Source organism: Bolinopsis microptera, chromosome 6, assembly GCF_026151205.1.
Source record: "Bolinopsis microptera isolate Bmic1 chromosome 6, MBARI_Bmic_1.0, whole genome shotgun sequence".
Lineage (NCBI taxonomy): Eukaryota > Metazoa > Ctenophora > Tentaculata > Lobata > Bolinopsidae > Bolinopsis > Bolinopsis microptera.
This window is the reverse complement of record NC_087077.1, coordinates 6,255,128-6,274,026: the sequence shown is the minus strand read 5'-3', so window position 1 is coordinate 6,274,026 and position 18,899 is coordinate 6,255,128. Positions and strand designations below refer to the sequence as shown.

The 18,899-nt window shown below is 38.9% G+C and overlaps 2 protein-coding genes across 2 annotated transcripts in view; one reads left to right on the top strand and one right to left on the bottom strand.

The window, feature by feature from the left end:
* The window catches only part of LOC134816726 (arginine and glutamate-rich protein 1-A-like), a 1,122,901-nt gene that overhangs the window by 1,060,456 nt on the left and 43,546 nt on the right, over positions 1 to 18,899 (top strand). The gene's annotated exons all lie outside the window — the stretch shown is intronic.
* Positions 735 to 1,691, bottom strand: LOC134817103 (uncharacterized). The gene has a single exon (XM_063826209.1). It carries the CDS (start codon positions 1,689 to 1,691, stop codon positions 735 to 737), a length of 957 nt encoding a protein of 318 aa, XP_063682279.1.

Sequence of the window (18,899 nt, the reverse complement as noted above, 5' to 3'; positions counted from 1 at the left end):
ATACACACATACAGCATCAAAGTTAGCAATCTTTCTTAACTCTTTTATCTCTAAGTTTCTCAAAGCTGCTATTTTTTCGATGATTTTTTCCTCCCAGGAGAAAAACTTTATTGATTTCATATTTGTAATGACCTCATGAATGAGCTTCAACCTTCTATCCCTGTGCTTTAGTAAACCATCATTATAATCATGAAGCTTCTTTGCGATTAATTGATTCAGAGGGACGAGGAGAATGCAGAATCCTATCCCTGCAAGAAATGACAATCCAATATATCTGTACATTAGATAGAATATCACACCTAGCTTTAGGGGCATGTACCATATTTCAAAGAAGCAAACCAAATGAGAGGAAATTCGTTCACTGTCTTGGCAAGCAAAGTTGGTTAACTCGCCGACTGAGAAAGACTTTAGCCTACTCAGATTAATATTCATTACTTTAGAATACAGTTCTGTGATTATTGAACCTTTCATAGTTATCTGTAACTTGCTTACCTCGTAAGATAAGTGAGAACCGATGAATGAGTTGAGGATAAGAATGAGAATGAGTAAACCTAAGTATATTACAGCTGATACAATACTGTCGGAACCACTCTCGAGATCTTGAAGGAACAGGTTCAAAATAATTGGAGAGCTAATTTCTAATACAGCAGACACCAACTTGACCAAATTGAGTGGCCAAAAGGACCATCCAAAAGCCTTGTTTAAGGATTTCAGAAGTGGAAATCTCTTAATGTTCATTTTTTAATGTCTTTTGAACTCTCAAGGAGAGGTTGGATCAGATCTTCATAATGGCCTTGCGAATCTGACTGCATCATCAGCGGTTGGAACGATGGTTGTGTATAATGTTGAAGAGCAAGCTTGAGTTTGCAGTGATTAGCAATTGGATTCATGTTGGAAGGTAAATTGAAAGGTAAATCATCAATCGATGGAAATGGTGTATATTGAGCATTACTGAATAATTTAGTTACCCAGTGGAAGGAAGCTCTTGAGAGTATTGAAAATGAGTGCTCAGACACATTCTCTTGGTGGTTTCCTCGTGAAGACCCTGCCTCTTGATCATCATTGATGGTAGAAGTAGGCAGATTCTGGTAATTTGATCTCGGTATTTGTAGAAGCAGGACACTGAGATATGTTGCCCACCGTAGATATATGTTTATAGATTCATATACGGAAAAAGATTCTTCTTGTAAGGGGGATTCCTTTCCAGTAGTGTACAGTATTGCACTGTATAACTCAAATGAACAAGATATAAAAACAATTACCCATGCTATTTTAAGCACATTGAAATCCCTCCCAAAAGCCACGCTGTACCAACTGTTTCTCCACAATAGGATTGCACCAAGGCTTGACGACCATGCCAGTAATACCAATGACTCCACAGCTATCGTCATTGTCTCTGCTCTTTCCAATGAAACAAATTGCTCTATAATCAAGCCAATTTGACTCCCAATGATAATCAGATGAGCTAATACTCTCAGTAGTACAATCCACGCTCTATTGATATTTCCAAACGTAATGTGACGACATCTGGCTTTAGCACAGAAGAAAGTGCCAGTGAAGAGGAGAAAAATGTATACTGGAGATATAATTGCAATTTGTTGAAAGCAGCGTCCAAAATCTGAGTATTTCCAAATGATGAACTTGTCCTCATATTTACATATCCGATCAGTGATCTGCCAGAGCATATCCATAGGACTACACCTGAAAGCATGAATTTAAACGTATTAGATCATATAAAAGGATTATATAGACATATCCGGTTTCATAGACTACCTTACTCGGGAATATTATAGCGGGTTAATTTATGACTGGGAAAATTAATGACCGGGAAAAATATGGCGGACTTTCCCAAAACCCGCCAAATTATCCCGGTCATGTATTTACCGGTGGCCGACCTTTCAAGTTTTTTTTCAGAGGTCAACAAATTTTCAACCGAAATTTCTGTTTTTGTTACTTGTTAAAGAAGTTATTTCAATTTACAGTTATTGATATTACTCAGAAATAGAAAAAAAAGACACGTCTATTTAAAGGAAAATAAATCTAAGCAATAATAAGTCAAATCTTCATTAAGGCGTATTCTCATTCTCATTATCGCTAATGTCCCCGCCATTATCATTATTGATATCCCCCTGAGCTGCTGACCGTCAAATTCGAAGTTGTATTGTTGTCTTAACAAGACTTTCATTTTGTCCGCTAATGGGGCTACTGCTCTGAAGGTCAGCCGGAGCTTAATTTCCTACCCACCGCTTGGTATTGGGGAACGTCTTGGCTTTGTATCTTCAACTGCTCCAGTAATCAATCCACCGTGGACCATGAAATAGTGGCACAGTTTACTCACTTCTAGCGGGATGTGGCCACAAGTTACTTTAACGGGAAAAACTCCCTCTTTCTTTAGTCTACACACTGCACACGAGAAGCGATCAATCTTTAGAGCCATTATAATTATAATATATATTATATATTATTATAATTTTCGTTTTCTTCTATAACATATAAATTGTTTTCTTCTCACGATTCACTGATTCATGGGCAAGAGAAGTGATAATCACGGTCCACCTTGGAATCTGATTTCTATAACCAAATTGTGATTTTTATAACGAAATTATGGTAGCAACCGCCAATAAAGTTACAGCCCTCCATCCACTGCTTCAAAAGTCTTCTCTAGCACATATGAGACTTCAGGTAAAATATGATGATCACCACCCCCTTGGAACCCCATAATCTGAGTCGGCGGGTTTTTTTATGACTGGTAAAACTTTTGACCGGGAAAAATATGGCGGAATCTTCCAAAACCCACCACTTTATCCCGGTTATAATATTCCCGAGTAAGGTAGATAAGTAGATAGTAAAATGTTAATAAAGTAATAATGACAACTATAATTTATGTCGTGTACGCGAAAATGCCCCAATAATTAGCATCTGGTTAGTGGTTACTTGATGCACAGATTTTGTAGCTAATAGCAACAAACTTTGGTCTGTGAAACGAAATTGATAGACTGGATCAGTGGATCCCTGACTGAGGACATTTAAATAAAGGTCCAGAAACTTTTAGTCTGCTCTTTCATTTAAATTCCTACTGAAATATTATCGAAAATTCTCAGAGTTGGCACTCGAATTTCCTATTTTTTGTCAAAAATTTCCTACTTTTAAAAATTTCCTACATTCTTAGAATGCGAGAATGCGGGTTTTTGGATATGGGCACATTGACTGAATGTTATTTTATATTCTAATCTATATTCTAGATATTTTATTTATTTTTCAACAGACGACAACTTCCTGTTTTTTTCTTCTATATTAGTTACTCATATCTCTTGTACAGACTGTTTTACAAGGACATTGACAGATAATACTCACATTAGGCATTCATTATTGCATCTAAATTATTTCACTTGCATTAGGTTTAGAAATTTATTCTCTGGTTAATAGATTTCAAATGTTTAATTAATTTGTAGTATGACAGTAAGGTATATAAGAAGTTATTTAATTTTGCTGGGGCTATTATATTGACTATTGAGGTTTAATGATGATATGGAATTTGGATTTTATATAAATTTACACTATGTGGTTGGGGCATTTTGCATAGTAAATATGGTTACTACTCCTATATTCTTGAACATTCATTTTGAGAATAAGAATGACAAGCTTGTTAGGAAGACGCTTGACTTATTTCTGTCTTACGGATTTAATCATCATGTTAATGAACCAACCCATGTTGCTGGTGGATCACTAGACCAAATCTTCTGCTTCTCTATCAAGAATCAGCTTCAATGCAAGGTTTTGGTTGATAGTGTGAATAGGCATGGATCAGATCATTTTCCAGTCTATTGTGACTTCTCTTTGGAATTCGAAAAGAAATATTTTAAAGATATCACTTACAGAAATTTGAAGACTGTGGATGATGACCAATTTACCAGTGATCTCTTCGATATAGTAAACTTGATTGATCTTGGGAAAATTGGAACTACTGATATGAGTGCATCTGTTGCCAACTTGAACGACTTGTGTGCTGAACTCCTAGATGAGCATGCTCCAATAGTCTCCAAGAAGGTATCTGTTATTGATTCTGCACCTTGGTTTGATAATGAATACAGGGACTACAGAAAGCTGAGAAGAAAAGCCGAGGCAAAAACTCGTAAACCAACAGCAACGCTTGAAGATAAAATCATGTTTAGAGACATCAGCTCAGAATGTTCTAAAATGGCTGATCTGAAGAAGAAGGAGTACTTTAAGAATATGGTAGAAAACTCTAAAGGCAACCCAAGAACTTTGTGGCAGCTGGTCAATAGAAATTTAGACCGTAAACAATCTAATCCTCTGCCAGATTACACAGATGATCTTCCAAAGCTAGCAGCAGACTTTAACGCCTACTTTACATCTAAGATTGATAACATTAGGAAAGATATGGATCATGATCGGTTTACTCTTCCATCAGACTCTTCTGCTGAAGCTCCCGAATCCTACCACTGGTCTACCTTTGAACCTGTCACATTAGATGAGCTAAAGGAAATCATTGACGAGTTTGGTATCAAATGTTCACCTTCTGACATCTTACCTACTACACTGCTTAAAGAGAACATCAGCATTCTGCTACCATTACTTCTACAGATTGTTAATGCATCCTTATCTCAAGGTTCAATGGACGGAGTCAAACTTGCTGATATTGTTCCCCTCCTGAAAAGTAACTCTCTTGATCCTAATGTCTTGAAAAACTTTCGCCCTGTCTCAAACCTCACTTTCCTTGGGAAGCTAATCGAGAGAGTGGTGTTAAAGCGCCTAAACGATCACTTAGATAAGCATAATCTCCACTGCCCAGAACAGTCTGCATACAAGAAGACCTTCAGCACAGAAACATTATTGATCAGAATATGGAATGATCTTCTAGTTGCATCAGATGAAAAGAGTGCTACAGTTGTCATGATGCTTGACCTATCGGCGGCGTTTGATACTGTAGACCATGATGTCTTACTGAACATTCTCATGAAGGAGATAGGACTAAGGGGCACTGTGTTAAAATGGTTTACTAGCTTTCTAAAAGGTCGTGCTCAGAGAATTCGACTTGGTTCTACTCTCTCTGAAGAAATAGTTATTAAGTTTGGTGTTCCTCAGGGCTCAGTTCTGGGACCTGTTCTGTTTAACCTTTATATCAGATCCATCTATAGATTTGTACAAGGAATGGACTTCACAATTTATGGGTATGCAGATGACCACCAGATCTTAAAGAGATTTAAACCCATCAACCAGTGCGAAACGTTACTCTCTAAGCTCAGGGGATGCTTTGCATCTATTAGAGCTTGGATGAAAAAATACTTTCTAGCAATGAATGACAGTAAAACACAGATAATCGTTTTTGGTCCTATGTCCGTCCTACAAGAGATCAATATAAAGGGAGTGAATTTTGGGAGTGACACAACTATTCGATTTGTGAGCACAGTTAAGAATCTTGGGATACATATGGACTCTGGGCTTACTATGAGCAAACATGTTGTTGAGTTGAAGAAGAAATGTTTCCTAACACTACGCAACCTCACTAAGATACGGTTTCTGCTGACTACAAAACAGCTTAAGACAATTGTTAATAGCCTCGTTGTTTCTTGTTTGGACTACTGTAACGCCATGTTTTACGGCATCTCCAAGTACCTCATACATCAACTACAGCTTATTCAAAATGCCTGTGCAAAAGCAGTAACTGGAAAATATAAATTTGATCACCTAGGCGACGATCTTGATAAATTGCACTGGCTTAATATACCTAAAAGAGTGATTTTTAAAATATGTCTCCTATCTTTTAAGGCTATTAATGGAATAGCGCCACTGTACCTTCAAGATATGTTTAAGTATGCTCACCATGGACACACTGTTAGGCTCATAGTCCCTTATCGTTCAACCAAGGGTTTTGGTGATCGTAGTTTTAGTGTGGTTGGTCCACGAGTTTTTAATGCACTACCAGACTCAGTTAAACAATGTTATTCTGTTGAGGCGTTTAAGTCCGCACTGAAGACTTATTTGTTTACTTTATCTGACACTGAGGTAGCAAAAATGTTCTATTAATAATTTTAACCCTCTCTTTGACTTATCTAAATTATATTAGCTTTTTGGAAGTTTTATGAACGAATTTATACATAGAACTTTATTTTGCTTTTGATATATAGTTTTAAAAGTATTTTTGTAAACTAGTTGTAGTGACACTGCTGAGTAAAAGTGTACGCTTAATAGTGGTGTTTTTAAATTTCAATTTTAATTTAATTAATAATATCATATTATTTGATTGGTATTCGATTTCTGATTATTTCCCTAGGAATATGATTATTATATCTCAATTTGGCTTTAGGTAGGGTGCCCCGCTAAAAGAACTGGATTCTTCCAGGAAGCATCCCGTGTACAGAGCTTGGTCTACATATATATTAAATTATTAACCATTCATTCTGTATGTGCACGAAAATTTATTTCAATCAATATCAAAAGATGATTAAAAATTTATGATTGCCCAAAACTTTTAGTTTTGAACTAATTAAAATGCTACTATTAATTAAGGAACCTCATTGTGTGCAGAGTGTATACATAATTCAAAATTCATAATTCAGTAAATTTTTCAATCTAATGTTACTTATATGTCTTATAATAATAAATATTTGACTGATGTTCCCTTTAAATTTGTACTGAAGGAGGGCCAGGGCCCTACAAGATCTATGATCTTTTAACAATGCTCCGTCCCAGTGAGGCTTGATGATTAGTTTCCCAATATTTAATACACACACACACACTACATATACATTAGTTAAATTAATTTAATGAATTCCTTAGTAAAAAAAAAGAAACTACAAATAATAAGTTTTGTTTTACATTCCTTTAATCATATATTATATATTGGTTGATTGGCAAGGAATGAGGGACCAAAATACTTGGGGCTAACAATAGCCCATTTACAAACCATTTCAGACATGGCAAAAAAGGTCATTCAAACGATATACAGGGTTCCAAGACTTGTGTCCAAATTTGAAATTATAATTTTTTAATCTTATAAAATTACAAAAAGAAAGTTAAGTAGACATCGTCAACAGAAGCAGTTGGACTGCTGCTAGGAGGACACTTACGAAGACATATGGAAAGTTAGGGAGGATGATTCATCTCAAGGGCTATTCCACTGTGACGGACACTACGATTTTGCTATTTTTTAAAGTTCAAACGAATGTTGTACTCGGTACGTTGCTTATTTATCAGCTTCAACTGTTTATTAGTCCACATTTAACCTTTCTACAGGTTGTGTGAAAATTTCAGACCCCTACCATTATTACTTTCTGAGATAGCACCCCTGTGTCAAATATGACACTTTTTTGGGTGTCTACTCAGATGGTACCCAAATCTATCTCAAAAAGTTATCAATTGTCTCTAATTTGGAATTACAATGATAAAAGAAGGTTTAGGGATTTCCGAGATGCCTTTTTCTTGGAGATTGCTCAATTTTTGTTTGCGTGGCCCCATTTTCAAATTGTGACGGACACGACTGTGACGGACACACATTTTTTTAATTAATTTTCCAAATCTTCCACTTGACACTTTTATCTTGTTTAGTGACCTCTATTCTGTATTCATGCCAATTTTTAGGCCACAAATGCTTCCACGAGGTCTGCAATAGCCAAAATTATCCATTTTGGACATACGCTAGGGTATCAGTCTAGGGGCAGCAATTATTTCTCTACTTGAACAAATTTATAACTCTGGTAAACATTCATCACTGTTCAACACATCATACTGTTGAGACCATCTCCCAAACGGTTCATTACTTTAGTGTTTAAAATGTGGAAGATATAGAATTTTTACTTCAAAAATATGCGAAAATAGGCGCTCCTACTAAATCGCTCGCCCAAATTTTAAAAAAATTCTTGTGAAAAGGCCCTTTAGGCATGAAAGTGATCTACATCGGTGTATTTTTGGACGCTGATTCCGAATCACCCCCCATGACGTAGGGTTAAAATGCTTCCCTGGAGAGTCATGGGCAAAAAACCGTTTTGGTCACGTGACAGGCTAGTAAAACGTGAATTCGATTATTTAGGGCTCAGGTTAGGGTTAGGGTTGTGGTTAAGATTGTGGATAGCTTCGGGGTTATGGTTAGGGTTAGGGTTGGGATTAGGGTTTATGTAAAACCGTTTTGTACGGCTGCAAAACCAAAAAAACCAAAGTCACGTGGAATTTTTGGGCGAGCGATTTAGTAAAAGCCTACGTTGTATGACCCGCCGCGCACGAAGTGCGCGGCTCCCCCTGTATCGTCGAAGACGATACAGGTGATAGTCAAGCTATAGTGAAACTATAGTGAAGCGACCGTGGGGGTCACCAGTCACCACGTGATACAATTCTTTCTTAAACTTTTTCTTTTTTAGTAGCGCGCCGGGCCAAACCATCAACAATGGTCAATACATGGTTGAATATGCTTCAAATTTTTCGGACACTTTTCTTGTAAGTTTATGAGTACAGTAAACTTACCATTTTTTGTTAAAATTGGATGAAGGGAAGGTTACTCAATACGCATTTTTTTCAAGAATTTTGTGCTGGCCGAAATTAGCGCTAAAGGACCATCCTACAGTCGGCACGCGCGGCTCACTGTCGATGGCGAATTACCTAGTAACAGTAACACAAACCCGCTGCGAAGAAATGATAATCTTTAGCATCCCACTTTGTATCACGTTGCGACCCCCACGGTCGTTTCACTATCGTCCTGACGATACAGGGGGAGCCACGCACTTTGTGCGCGGCGGGTCATACAACTTATGACAAATCCCACTCAGATGGTAAGATTTCCTGTGATTTACTGGGACACCGGCAAGCTAGCAAAATCCTTTTAGCCAGCGTGCATCTTTTGATTGGGACATAAATACAAAATAGACAATAAATATTCTAAAAGTGTCTCATATTAGGCAATATTATATTTTATATCAGGCAATATTATATTTTATATTAGGCAATATTATATCCTTTTTGTCTGAGTTTTAAGTTTCATCTGAGCAAGGTTTAGGATTCCTGTAAGAGTGAAAGTAATCCCAAGATATGTACTTTGTACTTTATCGGTAATAAACAAAGTTTGTACTATTCTTGAGCTTGATACACGTTATACTCCTCTTTTCACACCTCTTTTTTCGGCCTGCAGTAAACAACGTGTATCAAGTCCTTGCTCAGTCCCGCAAAGAATATCGGCCTTTTCAGAGAGCTTGATTTTTGCTTTGGAGTTAGTGTACATGAACTCCATACAACCAAAGAATCGTCCTTTGATGCCCAGCTTCCAGAGTTTGTACAAGAGTGAACTGTTACCTGTTACCTGGCACTGTGCCAACTTTGTAGTCTACAGGAGTACTCTGAGAGATGTACTTCTAATATAGTAGGTAGTGCACTTCCTAAATATAGTGCACTGTCTTCCCTTTCTGTCTTCCCTTTCTTTAGCGACCGAGTACCATTTATAATGCTAAGCTACACATAGTTTTGTGTTTTGATTAAATGATTGTGAGTGTATCAGTATAGTGATTTTGATTGACAAATCAGATACATGAAAGAAGTACACGAGATGGCGAGTAGTATATATGCATAGTATCTGTATATACATACCTATATACATAGTATATACAGGTGTATATATACATAGTATATACAGGTGTATTACATACACCTAGCGGATATTCTTTCGTTCCAATTGACGAAGATAAGAATTAAAAATGATTTCTCCGAATAAAACGGAATGAACAATTTTTCTCAAATAAACCGTGTTGTAAAGGCGGAATAATGTTATAGTGTATATTAGTGTAGTTGGATTAAGGTTGGTGACTGACGCAAGTTCTAGGACTGGGCGTGAGGACACTGACCCACTATCATTACCTACGACCTAGTTCTATAAGTATATCTGATATCTGCGTTTCTTTTAAGTTCGAATAACACACGATGAGGAATCTCAATCACATACTATGCAGGTACTAGTAAAATAAGAATTTTAAATGTTAAGATTAGAAATGTCAAAGATATTTGGGTCTCAAATCGCATTACGAATTTAAGATAAAATTAACACCACGTTTCTTAAGAAATCGGGTAATTAAAAACAAGCCTGAGTTTACTTTTTCTTGCTCATTCTCATTCAACATTCAAATTAAATTACAAGAACACTTTGCCGGTAATAAAGGACTAAGTTTAGGGATAGACGATTAACTGTTCTACTATATTAAACTTAGTGCGATAACATTAAAAATATAAACACATATTAATTATTACATTCTTCTGTTTAATATAAAATTACCAAAATAAACGACAATGCCCCAGAGGTGAAACGCATCTAGGTGCCCCCCCCCCCCCACCCTACCAGTACCACTAATTTTTTTGCCGCCCCCCAAGATTTGTGTAATGTCGTTAAAAGAAAGATAGTCAGGCCTTTTTTACCGCCGCCTACAGCTTTACACCGCCTCCTGGGAGCATTTTGTACCCCAAATGTTTTTTGCATATACCGAACGTTAAATTGGACGGAATAATACAAAAATCTGACGTTTTTTTAAAAAATACCTACAATTCGGGAAAATTCCGCATAGCGGCGTCGGTCGTTTCGGCACTTCAAATTACAATGTCCCCTTTTGTCACCTAACTTGAAAATTAAATAACTAAAAAGGTCCGATGGTTCACTAAGCTGACTGCTGAGTGACCGCTAAATTACAAGATGCAACAATTCTTCAGATTCACGGAACCTGTGAAATACTGAGTATTTAATCTTCTCAAGAATTTTGAATTTTTATTGTTGAGATTGAAGCTGAATACTCAAATTTAAAACCTCAGATATTAGATTAGCGTTTTTTTTGATAAACAATAGAAATTTATGAGAGGATTCGATCGATAATTTTGTTATCGTGAAATTTTTCCCGGGGAAACAACTCATATTTGTGCTGATGAAAATTCGATTAAGTGAAATGTTCGATTTTGTTACCAATCGAGGAGGGATCTAGAGGGGGGACTGTACGAGGAGGGGTCGTCCGATCTAATAATTTCATTATGGCCCATGTCACTTGATTTCGTTAAATTTGGAGGTCTGATTCTAATCCAAACAGCAGTTTGTTGGTGAATGTGTTAAGTAGGTATTAAACATTAGACATGGCCTATTTATCCTGATTCCTGTTGGTTAGGATTTTGCTTACTCATTTCCATGAACTGAGGATCCCTCGTATTAATGTATTACGGGAAGGATGTATGGAGAGGGGTGTGGGGAGTACTGTAGAGGGGGTACTGTAGGGGGTACTGTAGGGGGTACTGTAGGGGAGTACTGTAGAGGGGGAAGTACTGTAGAGGCCAGAGGGGGGTACTGTAGGGGGTACTGTAGGGGGTACTGTAGAGGGGGAAGTACTGTAGAGGGGGTACTGTAGAGGAGGTACTGTAGGGGGTACTGTAGGGGGGAGTACTGTAGGGAGTACTGTAGGCCGTAGGGGGTACTGTAGGGGGAGTAATGTAGAGGGGGAGTAATGTAGAGGGGGAGTACTGTAAAGGGGGGTACTGTAGAGGGGGTACTGTAGAGGGGGAGTACTGTAGAGGGGGTACTGTAGAGGGGGGATACTGTAGGGGGAGTACTGCAGAGGGGGTACTGTAGAGGGGGTATTGTAGAGGGGGGAGTACTGTAGAGGGGTACTTTAGGGGGTACTGTAAGGGATACTGTAGGGGGTACTGTAGGGGGTACTGTAGGGGGTACTGTAGGGGGTACTGTAGGGGGTACTGTAAGGGATACTGTAGGGGGTACTGTAGGGGGTACTGTAAGGGATACTGTAGGGGATACTGTAGGGGATACTGTAGGGGTACTGTAGGGGATACTGTAGGGGGAGTACTGCAGAGGGGGTACTTTAGAGGGGGTATTGTAGAGGGGGGAGTACTGTAGAGGGGTACTTTAGGGGGTACTGTAAGGGATACTGTAGGGGGTACTGTAGGGGGTACTGTAAGGGATACTGTAGGGGGTACTGTAGGGGGTACTGTATGGGGTACTGTAAGGGATACTGTAGGGGGTACTGTAGGGGGTACTGTAGGGGGTACTGTAGGGGGTACTGTAGGGGATACTGTAGGGGATACTGTAGGGGATACTGTAGGGGGTACTGTAGGGGGTACTTTAGGGGGTACTGTAAGGGATACTGTAAGGGGTATTGTAGGGGGTACTGTAGGGGGTACTGTAGGGGGTACTGTAGGGGGTACTGTAGGGGATACTGTAGGGGATACTGTAAGGAGTACTGTAAGGGATACTGTAGGGGGTACTGTAGGGGGTACTGTAGGGGGTACTGTATGGGGTACTGTAGGGGGTACTATAGAGGGGGTACTGTAGAGCCAGTAGAAGGGGTACTGTAGGGGGTACTGTAGGGGGTACTGTAGAGGGGGTACTGTAGAGGGGGTACTGTAGGGGGTAGTTGGTACTGTAGGGGGTACTTTAGGGGGTACTGTAGGGGATACTGTAGGGGATACTCTAGGGGGTACTGTAGGGGATACTGTAGGGGGTACTGTAAGGGATACTGTAGGGGGTACTGTAGGGGGTACTGTAGGGGGTACTGTAGGGTGTACTGTAGGGGGTACTTTAGGGGGTACTGTAGGGGATACTGTAGGGGATACTGTAGGGGGTACTGTAAGGGATACTGTAGGGGGTACTGTAGGGGGTACTGTAGGGGGTACTGTAGGGGTACTGTAGGGGTACTGTAGAGGGGGTACTGTAGAGGGGGTACTGTAGAGGGGGGAGTACTGTAGAGGGGGTACTGTAGGGGATACTGTAGGGGGTACTGTAGGTGGAGGTGGAGGTGGAGTACTGTAGGGGGTACTGTAGAGTGTAAGGGGTACTGTAGGGGGTAGTTGGTACTGTAGGGGGTACTGTAGGGGGTACTGTAGGGGTACTGTAGAGGGGTACTGTAGAGGGGGTACTGTAGGGGGTAGTTGGTACTGTAGGGGGTACTGTAGGGGGTACTGTAGGGGGTACTGTAGGGGGTACTGTAGAGGAGGTACTGTAGAAGGGGTACTGTAGAGGGGGTACTGTAGAGGGGGTACTGTAGGGGGTAGTTGGTACTGTAGGGGGTACTGTAGGGGGTACTGTAGGGGGTACTGTAGAGGAGGTACTGTAGAAGGGGTACTGTAGGGGGTACTGTAGGGGGTACTGTAGGGGGTACTGTAGGGGGTACTGTAGAGGGGGTACTGTAGAGGGGGTACTGTAGGTTGAGGTGGAGTAGCAGCAACATTACTCCTCCTGTCAGCAGCTTCTATTTTCAATTTTTAACATCACTCATAATCATTCATGTCCAATTACCAATCAAAATGACCATAGCTGGCAATAAAATTGATAATTTAATAAACAAAGTTTTGAAATTATATTCATGTAGTGACAATTACATAAATAATGTCATGATTTTTGTAATTTATCAGACATAAGACCTCGTTATTGCGTTATAAATTATAAACTTTGTCACATCTATGATCTATCCACTATCTTAACATTTAGAAAAATAGAGATGTGTGCTGTCCGTGTACTGCTTTTGTTTGTAGTTCATATATTTGGACTTGGAGCTGAGGAAAAACTTTTGGACGATCTCATAAAGGAAGTCATGGTATGAATAAGTTTACTTTTATTCTGAGATTACTTTTGTGTCTGCAATTTGCATAGATCCACTTATTCTCCCTGATAATCCACAGTTTTGATTTGCTCTAATCATAGCCCTCTCGCGTGCTACCGCCGCTGGCTAACAGAAACAATGACATCAAGTACGCACAGAGCGCATCAAGTACGCACAGATCGCATCAAGAACGCACGAAGTACGCACAGAGTGCACCAAGTACGCACATAGCGCATCAAATACGCACAGAGCGCACCAAGTACGCACAGAGAGCATAAAGTACGCACAGAGCGCACCAAGTACGCACTGAGCGCACCAAGTACGCACCGAGCGCATCAAGTACGCACCGAGCGCATCAAGTACGCACCGAGCGCATCAAGTACGCACCGAGTACATCAAGTACGCACCGAGTGCATCAAGAACGTACAGAGCGCACCAAGTACGCACAGAGCGCATCAAGTACGCACCGAGCGCATCAAGTACGCACCGAGCGCATCAAGTACGCACCGAGTGCACCAAGTTTGCACAGAGCGCATCAAGTACGCACAGGCACCTGATACACGTGCAAAAAGAGGTATACACCGCGTATCAAACAGACACTGAGTATGAGAAGATTTTAACACTAACAGATTAATTGTAACTCCAGTGTTTTAGCAGCAAGTTGGTGCTAAGATTAGCGACACTTTCCGAACACGACTCTTTTTCGAATCCGATTTCGGATTTTTTTTCCGAATCCAAAATGAATTCGACATATTCAGAATTCGTGTCAAGCAGTGGTTTTCTTCTCTGATCAGTGTTGCCCTGCCGCGTAGATTCTAATCAGCCGATCAACGTTATGATGTACTCGTTTGGACTATGACTATAAACATTCGGGTCTAATATTAATTTTTCTTATAGGGGTGCTATCCAAATACAGCTGCGTTTGCTATGAGTGCGGTTAAAGATGGTAAAGTGGTTTTCAATAAAGGATACGGTAAAGCTAGCAGGGAGAAAAATATCGGCGTTACAAAGAACACACGGTTGGAATATGTTTATAATGTGTTTACAATATGTTTATAATATGTTTATAATATGTTAAATGTTTATAATATGTTTATAATATGTTTATAATATGTTTATAATATGTTTATAATATGTTAATAATATGTTCATAATATGTTAATGATATGTTTATAATATGTTTAAGATATGTTTATAATATGTTTATATTGAATAAGAATGTCAATTTTACAATTACAGGTTTACTATAGGTTCAATATCTAAAGGTTTTACAAGTTATATGGCTGGTAAGCAAGTATCAGAAGGTTTTTACAGCTGGAACGATAAGATTGTTAACGTATTCGCCAAGAAGAATATCAAAATGTCACTTCATGGAAAATTCAGGTTAGTGCTTCTTCTTTAATACATTGTGAGCAAATCTTATTACATTGACAAAAATAAATTACTACTACTACTACTACTACTACTACTACTACTACTACTATTACTACTACAACAATTGAAACAAATCAAATTGGCGGGCAAACGATCCGTTTCATGATATGTATAAAACAATACCAATCATCAGTGCACTTAAATAGGTAATCAATTTTATTTTAGTCTCTAGAGTCTTGACACCACTTTAGGGTTAGACAGGTTCCTGCTAGTCTGAAGAAAGATTATCAAATTATTATCATATTGTAATAATAGTAGTCTATAAGAAATATAGTAATAGTTAGTAACACCTTTATCCTTTGCTGACAAATTTCTTTGAATTTAATTATTATTTGAATTTATCGAATTTATCCGCAGAAATAATTTGTGTACGATAGAAGACGCCCTGACTCATCGCACTGGTATTAAAATGTATCCGTGGTTGCTAGGTGACGGAAGAAACATATCTCGTGCTAAATGGATTACAGAGTATTTGCCACAGTTTGAAGAGGTATGTAAATGGATTACAGAGTATTTGCCACAATTTGAAGAGGTATGTAAATGGATTACAGAGTATTTGCCACAGTTTGAAGAGGTATGTAATGGATTACAGAGTATTTGCCACAGTTTGAAGAGGTATGTAAATGGATTACAGAGTATTTGCCACAGTTTGAAGAGGTATGTAATGGATTACAGAGTATTTGTCACAGTTTGAAGAGGTATGTAATGGATTACGGAGTATTTGTTACAGTTTGAAGAGGTATGTAATGGATTACAGAGTATTTGCCACAGTTTGAAGAGGTATGTAATGGATTACAGAGTATTTTCCACAATTTGAAGAGGTATGTAATGGATTACAGATTATTTGCCACAGTTTGAAGAGGTATGTAATGGATTACAGAGTATTTGCCACAGTTTGAAGAGGTATGTAATGGATTAAAAAGTATTTGCCACAGTTTGAAGAGGTATGTTTCAAATTTATAATATTATTTCTTCATATCTTACATATTTAGGGCGTGTTGTGGAGGGGGACGTGTTATGGAGGGGGCCGTGTTGTGGTTGGGCCGTTTTATGTAGGGGACGTGTTATGGAGGGGGGCGTGTTATGGAGGGGACTTGTTATGGAGGGGGCCGTGTTATGGAGGGGACTTGTTATGGAGGGGGACGTGTTGTGGAGGGGGACGTGTTATGGAGGGGTCGTGTTATGGAGGGGGACGTGTTAGAGGCGTGAGCTAGCCGGCTAAGCCGGCTTAGCCAGCCGATTGAAATTGCCGGCTTAGCCAGCCGATTGCCATCGGCTAGCCGATCGGCTAACACATTTTCAGCAGTTATCACCTATCTCTACTTCAGGCCGGAAATCTAGACGGCATGTAACAAATTATACCATGATCGACTTTAGAGATAAATTTCATAAATTTCAGAACCGTCAGACAGATCGTCTTAAAGACGAAATTAAAGTATATGAGGCCTTGCAATGCCCTAAAAACTTTCTGTCCAAGATGGACACTCTTAGATTTTGGAAATGTCGTAGTGATACATTGCCTCTTCTTTCAAAATTAGCATGCGCTAATGTGGACTTGTTTTGGAGGGGGCCGTGTGCCTTGTTGATGATGATAGAGACATAATTGCAAATAAATAATATTAAAGCTGAGATTTATATAGAATCATACGAAAAAATTGAACGAAACGGCAGGATGAAACTTCTGATAAACATGACAAAATAAAAATATACATCTGGGTGTACAGGGGCGGGGATACTGTCAGATTGCAACAAAGTTGTAGAAGTATTTATTTCAGCAAATGGAGATGAGGTCAGGGTTCTATTACAACAACTGGTTCTATACGATGGTCGGTTACTTGATCGAACTCTTTGGAGGCAAATCTTTTGAGAATCTGGTAAAAAGTTTTGTTCGGAAATTTTAATACGATTTTGAAGCTACAATTTTGTAAATAAATTGACACAAAAGCAAGTGGTGCTGCTAATAATGTCCATTTAGGTAAAAGAGACGATATTTGAGCCGCTTGAGATGACTCAGACGATGTTTGTAACAGATCCAGAGTACGATGCACTGAGTGACGCTGACTTCTCTCAGCCGTACAAGGAGAATAGTGGAGAGGACATACTTTACCCTGTACCTAAACATGCTATGAAGTACATCGGAACCCACAACCCAGCTGGTACAGCACTAATTGTTTTGTTAATAGTACAGTACAGCATTAAAGGATGAGGGGACCTTAGAATTTACTTCCAAATATTCGCGTTTAAGTCCTGTGAAAGTGTGTAGAATCAAAAAATACGCTGGACTGTGAAATCGATAATTCGTGCAATAACACGCCGCGCTCCTATTGGCTGATAGCAATTTTGGGCTGTGACGTCACTTATGTGTTAAGACCAACGTGCGCGCGCACCCTTTGCTCGTGTCACCTTTTTGTTCTGTTCTGTTTTAATTACGTCGTGTTACCTTTGGCGTTTGCGAGAGCGGTATCTTTGGTTGCACTGAATTAGTCTAAGTTACGAATAATTCTCTTTAATAATAATAGTTAAATGTAACTCAGAAAGGCTTTCTTGTAGTTGTAGTAGGTATTTCTATTTATAAATAGCTAAGATAAGTAGCATCCGCTAACTAAACCACAAACTGCTATTTTGTTTTGACTTGTTTGAAACCCGATATGGACACAATTAAAAAGAATGTATGATGTAGTAGAAGACATTTTACTAGCTGGCCCTTGGCGCCTCTAGTCCTATCTGAGTACGCACGTGCGGTTTGACACTGCGCGTGTACCGGCCTTTAGTTTTACACTCATTTATAATTTACCGTTTTAGTTTGCTGTGACTTGAGTGTAAAGCGTAACGAATGTGGATGTGTTCGTCTGCTATGCTTGGTATAATATTGCTTGGTGTAATAGTTGCAAATCTTGCTTACGTTATAAGTAGTGTCACATAGTGAGTTAGAACTTAAAAGCTTGGTGCTTGGTGCTTGTCCAACTGGAATGAAGACATGCATTTCATACCTACCCGATCCATTTTTATTAGGACCGTGTTGTGTTGATATGACATGTTGATATATCAACTATGGTACGAAACAGGGAGTTGCTAGGTGTTACGTTGGGAGCTATACAGGGTGTTTCAAAAATAATGTCCTGATTTAAAAAACCAATACATTTTTTTATAAAGGAGCAAAATGCCCATTATCGGTAAATATACATAATTTACATGCCTTTCTGTGTGACTTCAATCTTATTCCAGGTGTATCTCGGCTCATGGTTATCGTAGGGTGATAATTCTTTTTTCAACCGGTCATAAAAAGTCTCCTCTCCATTGGTTATAGGCTCGTTAGTATCGTAAATTGTTAATTTATTCTTAATTAGTAATTTAGTCGGCCCGCACGCTCATTTTACCTGTATTTCTATATGCGCGGATCAGAGCAACTCACATAATTGACGTCACAGGTTCAAATTGTTTTGGCTGGATATCTCGGCGCGCGAATGAAATACAACTTTGCGGATTTCACTAAAGTGGTTTATACGATTAATGTAATAAAAGGATTTGCACGAGAAAAAAACTTTTTCTAAGGTCCCCTCATCCTTTAACAGTACAGCACTAATTGTTTTGTTAATAGTACAGTACAGCATTAACCGTACAGCACTTATTGTTTTGCTAATAGTACAGTACAGCATTAACCATACAGCACTTATTGTTTTGCTAATAGTACAGTACAGCATTAACCGTACAGCACTAATCGTTTTGTTAATAGTAAAGTACAGCATTAACCGTACAGAACTAATTGTTTTGTTAATAGTACAGTACAGCATTAACCGTACAGCACTTATTGTTTTGCTAATAGTACAGTACAGCATTAACCGTACAGCACTAATTGTTTTGCTAATAGTACAGTACAGCATT